A 7804-nucleotide genomic window follows, 5' to 3' on the forward strand; every position below is an offset into this window, starting at 1 on the left:
CATGCCTACTCAGAATTGTAAGCCTGCTAACGATGACTTCGCGCACAGATTTCGGAAGCTTCCGCATAGCTTATCGGGCTTCACTGCACGTCTGGCTTGTAGTCAAAGAACCAAAGTTTAGTTTCCAATGTAGTTTTTCTTTTTCGCGCGAGACGCCTTTTTTTAAACATGCAGTGAAGACGAGGTGCTGCACCCATTGCCCACTAACGTCAACTTCTCCGCTCAACTTCGGAGCCATCAGTGTTGCTAACGCGCACGCTGCGTCATTGCTTGTAATTAGACAAATAAAGTTTAGTTTTCGATACGCTTCTTTTTTTTCCTACAAGGAGGCATTTTTTTAACATGCTCCTAAGACACAATAGCGTCAAAGTCGCTTGGAAGCCTCCGCATGCGCGACGCGTCCTCTAAAACGTCGCAAATCTCCGAACTCTGCTTTGCCTGAGATTAATTTTATCAACTACCCGAGCAGCAACAAGACTGAAGAAACAGTCAAGCCCACTTGTAACGAACCTGACGGCTGTGCGGATTGCGTTCATTGTATCCGACGTTCATACCAGGTGGACTTTCCATGTTCAGCCAAAAATACTAGGTCACAAGGCGTAAACCTGTTCTGCACATGTTTATTCAAACTTGTCTCTATCATGGCGCTTTTCAAGCTCCCCAGAGCCCCTCATCGATAACCCAGCCACAGCGGCCGCGTTTCGAAGGAGGTGAAATGCAAAAATGCACCCGGCCACAGCGGCCGCGTTTCGAAGGAGGTGAAATGCAAAAATGCAATGTGATGTTGGTGCAGGTTAAAGATCCCCAGGTGGTCGAATTGTTACGAACCCTCCACTACAGCACCTCTTTCTTTATTTCTTCTTTCACTCCCTCCTTTATCCCTTCCCTTACCTGGCAGTTCAGGTGTCCACCAAAATGTGAGACAGATACTGCGCCATTTTATTTCCTCAGAAACCCAATTCAATTCCCTCATCCACAGAGTTGCTGCCCACAAGCTGCTTTAAGAATGAGGCATATATAGCTAATTGTGGTGGAAGCCTACACGACAGCCGGTGGTAGGGGGGCCTCTATGTCATCATCAGCAGATTCATGGCAATGGGAGAGTGTCCGTACTTTGCAAACTATCATTTTCATCAGTGTATGGCTCTCTAATGTCAGCATCCTCGCGTACATCAACAAAGCCATCCCAGGTGACATCAGGTTGGGTTAGCTGCACATTGAAGACTCGTTTCCGTAAATACGCATGCGCTCGATTCAGTTCTGACATTGGCGATGACGGAAACCAAACTGGAACACTGGCGGCCGTGCTCCGAAGCCCAACTATCGGGTTTTCAGTTATTGTTCTGCAGCAAGAACACTATTCGAGATAGAAGTCTTTTTTTTTTACAGGCAGTGGCCAATAGAACACTAAACATTTTGCATATTTCAGAAAATTTTGGACATTTTTTCCTCTCATATACAAGCTTGTATACAAGCTTGTCTTCACAAGTTTCGCTCAATTTTTTCCTAAAATCTTGTTTTTGGCAAGTAGTAGTAGTAGCAGTAGTAGATAGCTTTATTTTCCAACAGATGCAGGACTAGCTTCAGGCCATCCGCCTAGATGACGGCCAGGAGTCCTTAGACCCAGGTGGCATTTTCGGCCAGTCGGACGATTTTCAGCTGAGTCTCAAAGTCCGAGCTGTGTATTAGGGTCTTCCAAAGATCCCCTGTCCTAATTCCTTTGCATATGTCGTATGTTATAGGACACGTATATAATACATACAATGTATAAGAGATCTGCCCTACCCTGACATAACCGACATCTGAGAATTGTCCCAGATACCATTGGCTAAGACTAGCTGCGTTCGGAAATCAAATTTTCTGTTCCAAAATGCAAGTCATTATTCAAACTTATATGCATACAAAGCACAATTATACGCCTAAATGCTGCTCAATTTTTAGAACCTCTGCACATATGACGACAGTTTTCTTAAAAGCAGCTAAGAACGGTTGTCAACGTTAGGGAGGCATCACTCTCCACAAGGTTAAGTGACTTCACCAGAAAGCACATGGTCAGCACGATGATACAATACTGGAGTGCTCTGCTAATGTTTGTATTGGATTTGTCCAAGAATCTTTTGCACAGATGTCTTAAAAAAGAAGGGGCACATGGAATTTTCCATACTAACACAAATAGCAGCTGCCCTATTTGGTGAAGGTTCGAAAGAGAGCCAGAATGTGTAACTTCCACTCTAACATCATTGCAGTCATTATCCCCCTTCCTTTTCAGTGTTTTCAACTGGGTTAACGCCTCACCCAGATCGTTGCTCGTGTATTGGTCAAATAATGAGTAAGAGGGGAGTGATTTTGAAAAAACAGGTCAACCTATACAGAAGTAAACATGTTACTTTGCGCAATTAGGTGAGAGAATGTCTAACCAATCAGAATTTTAGAAAATAAACATCTAGTTGTAGAAACAAAGATTTCAACTATCATGACACCCAATGTTCACTGACGTTTCAAACAAGTTAGATATGAAAACAGCATGCACCAGACTAGACTCTGCATAGGCACAGGTGTAAAAACATACTTTGTCCAAAGGGTGCTGGCTGTGTAGATCCGAAAGTAGTTCCTGCAAAGAGAAAAATTGACAAACAAGCACATCTAAATGCGGAAGCTTTTTTTTTTTGGTCAAGAAACAGCGTTCAACTCCTCCACGCACTCTAAATAAAAAGAAGCTTCTCAGTTCCCAAACAAGAATAATGCATGAAGTGTTTCATGGTTCAGATATTGGTATCGTTACATTAGGTACAGTGATGCCTATCATAAAAAAAATTAAGCTGTAGAGTTTCTGTGCATGGCTTTATACCTATCATGTACATCATAAGCTATCATATATATGTGACCTGCCAATGCAATTTAAGCTGTTCAACATTTAATTACATTTTGTAACACTACAGGGGGTATACACATGACGCCACAGGTGCCATTTTGGTGTCCAATGCACAACTTCAGCGATGCAAGCCGGAGCAGGGGGAGGTAAGCTGATCAGACACGTACCGCAGACTTCTGCTGTCCTGCGGACACCAAAATGGTGGCCACAGTGGCACATATGGATACCCCCTACAGAATACTTCATTCACTTCTGATTAAGGGCCTCTTTCTGAGGTAACCTAATCAAAATGCAGCCAAAGAGCCTTGTTACATCTTGTTTCCATCTGGGCTGCATTTTAATCATGTGACAGTTCTATTCCACCAGCATTTGCACGCACATACTATCGGGTACAAATGACATGAGCATGTGGTCCCTCAATGTGCAAACACTACAACACGACAACAGTAATTGAAGGAATAGATGTACAAACAAGGTTCTTTATAACTTTAAAAAAGCGGTCATGTTGCTTTAGAAGCAATATTTGATCACGCAGTCAAATGTAACTAAAGAATGCAGTGGCACAAGCCCCTCAAAGGAAGTCCTCCAACAAATGGTGTCAGCCTATTGTCACGACGTTACAGTCAACCGCTTTGCACCGACTAGCAGGTGCATGGAGGTTGACATAATGACAACAGGTGGAAGCCTTTGGTTGGTGGGCCAGCCTTGAGGAGTATTCGCCTCTGCGTTCTCGAGTTTCGCGGTCAGTAAGTCTGCATTCGCTTTTTTGACACGATGCGCATGGGTGACGAGCCGCGCTGTCAACCTGCGTCCTGTCGCGCCAGGAAAATTTGGCATACACAACCGGGAACCCACTTGAACGCAATGCTAACGCGCAAACTGGGTCATGCAGCCCGTAGTCCGTACTTTTAAGGCGCTCCAAGAACACGCTTTCATTATGATCACTTCTGCCTGTCCGAGCCCGCGTAAACGAACTGTTCGTGAAGGCTGCCTGAATTGCGATGCTGGTCTGTTCGAAGCAATCAGCAGAGTATGTTTTGATGTCTTTGCTCAGGTGGTTTAGCAACGCTTATTATGCAACGGGGTAGCAATATATGCGAGGTCATTTGTCTGGTACTGCGCAGTAAAACATACAAACCCGACGTCACGGCTTCCACCAGCATGCTGTTCACGGACGCAAACAGGTCAAGCATACAGGTATGGATGCCTATGCCTTGCGCTCGTAGCTTCTACACCATAGCCACAGAAAGCATTCCATGCTTCAGTAAACTGAGCAAAGAAGTAGGTAAACGTAGGTAAACAAGTGGCACCACTTACCCGAACCAAACCCGGTGGTCGTCCCAAAAGGATTTTGATTTCCAAACATCGTGGTCTCGGCGAGATGCGAAGCTTATGCCTATGGTGCACAATTAACGGTCGCGTTTATTTCTTGCATGCGCTTTGCTGCACGCGATTTTCTTCGCCGTGCATGTGCATGACAAGATGTCCTCTTCACCTCAGCAAGCACACCAGAAACGGATACGCGCTTTGGAACGACAGTGGAATACAAAAAGCCTCCAACTGCTTTAAGAACCCAACGCGTATATTTTATATTTCAAGCGACCAAGTAGGCACAAAACAGTGCTTTACACAATTTAAGGAAGTTGAAAGTTACTAACAACATTCGAGAAAGGCAACATCGGAGGCAGCAACTGAACGCTTTGAGCACTCTATGCCTCGAGCGCATGCGCAATACAATGGTTGCTTAGCGAAGAGCAAGATTGCGCGGAGGTTGGTCAAAGGTTTAAAAATGAAGCGCGTTTAGGCCCTCTGGCCCTTTTCTGTACAAATTATTCTTAGCCCATTTTGTTTGAATAGGTTTTTAAGAAATGTCAATGAATATATTATCAATATACTTACAGTTATAAATGAAATTCATTTAGCTTTGGTTGTTTTGCTACTGATTTTCCGCTCACAACGCCGACAACGGATTTTCTGGAGTACGGAGCCGTTATCGCCATCGCCTTAAAAAACAGCGACAGATTCGAAAGTTGGAGTGAACAGTCAGTCGCTTAAGCAATCATAGAAGAGCTGGGTTCTGAGTCATCGCTCACTATTTTACGCTCATGTACGGGAAACACCTGGTGCATATATTCCAGATTGGTCTCTCTTTGATGGCTGCGCCGTACTTCATTTTCATTTCAATTCATTCATTTTTGACAGAAACCTATTACAGTACATAGGCAGATACAAATTTAATTTTTTCTGTCCGGATAGCCGAGGCAAAAGGCATATTCAAATGCCTGACAAGGCCTCGGAACCGTTATTTGCACACAACGCTTCAAAAAACGGCGCGACAATCAAAAGTAACACTGCAACGATGAGAAAAAGCAAGAAAGCGTAACAAGAAACAAAAGCAAAAAGGTTGTGTTGCACTGACTAAGTAAAATATTAAATGACAGATACACACTGACGAAAGCAAAACGACCAAAACATAAGGTTACACACAACTGATCTGCTCAAGGAATGCATGCAGTGACCTTACAATAACACTACAATAACACTATAAAAAATAACAATAATCCAATAACACTATGGCGATCATAATTTTGGCGGGAATTATGGGTAACATGATTTAAAACATGAATGCACAGTGTAGGTACGCACTACAAACAGCGAGACAGATTCATTTCCTATACATACTATAAACTGAGAAGGAGATGCTTCACCCGTTTCTTAAACCCTGATGGTGAATTTGACTCGGATAGGACGTCTACTAGCTGAGGGTAAGTATTAAGCAGTTCGGGAATTTGATGGCCAACTAGCTGTGCTGCGTACGATGTTCGAGCTCTGTTTTTGACATATTTGCCTTCACGTAAATTATAAGCATAATCCTGGCGTCTATATAGATTCAAGAAATTTTAAACCAACAGATTTGACTCCGTGATACACCTGCATAGAGAGGCTGGACCGAAACATGTTGAAAACTGACAATATCTTATATTTCTGAAAAATAGGTGCGGTGTATTCATATCGTGGTTTATTTGCGATTATTCTTATGGCCTTATTTTGTACCACGTGTAATCTTTCAAGATTGGTTCTAGTTGTAGTTCCCCATACTAATATGCAATAATACAAACGAGAGTAAATCAACGCGTAGTACAGTTGGCGTTTAAACCAGGTAGGTATCATAAACTTCAGTTGATTCAACATGCCAGTGATTTTAGAAATCTCTATACTTAACTGCGTTACGTGTCGAGTCCAGCTCAAGTCAAGTTGCTCGCTATTACAAGTGCGCACCTCAACCGCTTGTCTTTTAGCAGTTTTTGACCATTTGAGCAGAAATTCGTTCAACCTTGGTCGGCGCTATCGGCGCGAAGGGGACTCGTGCAACCTCAACACAACCCCCTGCCTCCACGAATACTTCTGTTGGGCAACGATTTCTTTAAAAAGTTTTACTTGGCGACTTGCGCAGTGCGATTGCAATCGAAAGGCCCAGGCCAAGAATTGATACCCTCGACACAGAGGTTCTTATTGTTCAAACGATGCCTGCGAGATCCGCAAGATGCAGCAATTATTTATTTTCCTGTTTCTGGTATGCAGCGCTCGGTCCTGGCGCGGCGCTGCGCCTGCACATAAATGGGGAACAGCGGAGGAAAGGTATATCCTTTAAAAGATGCTAACTAAACAAAACACGTGCATGCCGAGACGGCGAGAAGTGCGGCGGATTATGTGTAGACCTTCGTTACTGCTGTTGTGTACGCAAAGCAGTACACGTGATACAGCGCCATGCGGGAGATGCATTCAAAGTAAGCAGGCAACGCTCACCGCCGAGAGCATCGAGCCTGACGAGCATCGATGCGGTTGCCCGCCGCAGCCCTCACGCCCTCGCCACAGCCCTCGCCCAACATTGAGCATGCGTAGACAGCAGTAGGTGCGGAAATGAGCATGTGCCTGAGCAACCCGAGCCGATTTTGCCGCGGCGAGTTTGACGTCGCCGTAGTGAAGCTGGGGCTGCTCACGTCTGCTCTGGCCGCTCGATGTTCCGCCAAGTATGGTTGTGCCGCGCAGCCGTTTGTAAACGTAGTTAGACTTTCGTGTCGTGAAAGCCTTAACGCGCCTAAAGGAATGAATGGCCAGGTTTCCTGCAGTTAACAGTCTTCCTCTTCTATGTGGACGGAACACTGACGAAGAGCCGGCAAGTGATCACCGGCGAAATGTCTGAGTTCCTGCGAAGGCTAAAACATGACGTCGCCGTCGCGCACGTGGGAGGCTCGGAGCTGGCTAAAATAGAAGAGTAAATGGGTGGTCCCCAAGCAGTAGCTGATGAATTTGACTACGTGTTTTCTGAAAACGGTCTGGTCGTTGGAGCATAGATAAGCTTCCACGTTTTCCCACGAGGGTGGGACAGGGCGTACTGCCTCCACGAACCTGTTAAAGTTGGGCACAAGACCACGCACTTCTTCGGGGACAGAACAGCGGAAGGTGGCAACGATTATGAGATTTACCACGACCCTAGAACAGTGGAGCACTCCATGAAATCACCATAGTGAAAATTCAAAAAGCATTGTCTTCTCTGAAAAGCTCGAATTAGGCGGCTAAACTTTGTGCCAAAAAGAGGGAAAACAATTATCTTTGTCTCTGAGTGAAATGTGCTTAATTGTTGACTTGTTTTACGCTCACAGCAGAACTGTTCTTAATCAATGGCTTAGCCGCTGCCACTGCTGCTGGTAAATTTTGCTTAACATGGTTGCTTTTCCGTTTTTGTGACAATTGTTCGTTCGGCGTTGCTGTATATTTCGTAAATGGGATGGGACAACGCAGAAAAGACCAGGATGCCAACATCGTAGGCGCTGTTAGAGCAGTGCGAACATATCTGTGTCGGCATTGTCGTCCGAAATATCTGGCATCAAAAATATCCTTTGAAAGCTCGTTGAGATTTCCACTTTGTCT

The 7804-nt window shown here is 44.7% G+C and overlaps 1 protein-coding gene and 1 pseudogene across 6 annotated transcripts in view; one reads left to right on the forward strand and one right to left on the reverse strand.

Moving 5' to 3' along the window:
- The window catches only part of Nup98-96 (nuclear pore complex protein Nup98-96), an 85296-nt gene extending 80702 nt beyond the window's left edge, over nucleotides 1–4594 (reverse strand). For all 6 annotated transcript variants that reach the window (XM_077662994.1, XM_077662993.1, XM_077662996.1 and 3 more), the window contains exons 1-2: nucleotides 4190–4594; nucleotides 2570–2611 (exon numbers count right to left, since the gene is read on the reverse strand). In XM_077662994.1, the coding sequence (XP_077519120.1) occupies nucleotides 2570–2611; nucleotides 4190–4238 (91 nt within the window). In that variant the 5' untranslated portion in view covers nucleotides 4239–4594. The remainder of the gene's footprint in view (nucleotides 1–2569; nucleotides 2612–4189) is intronic.
- A 2199-nt stretch (nucleotides 4595–6793) lies between these two features.
- On the forward strand, nucleotides 6794–7401 carry LOC144129973 (uncharacterized; annotated as a pseudogene).
- Nucleotides 7402–7804: the final 403 nt, after the last annotated feature.

Source organism: Amblyomma americanum, chromosome 4, assembly GCF_052857255.1.
Source record: "Amblyomma americanum isolate KBUSLIRL-KWMA chromosome 4, ASM5285725v1, whole genome shotgun sequence".
Classification (NCBI taxonomy): Eukaryota; Metazoa; Arthropoda; class Arachnida; order Ixodida; family Ixodidae; genus Amblyomma; species Amblyomma americanum.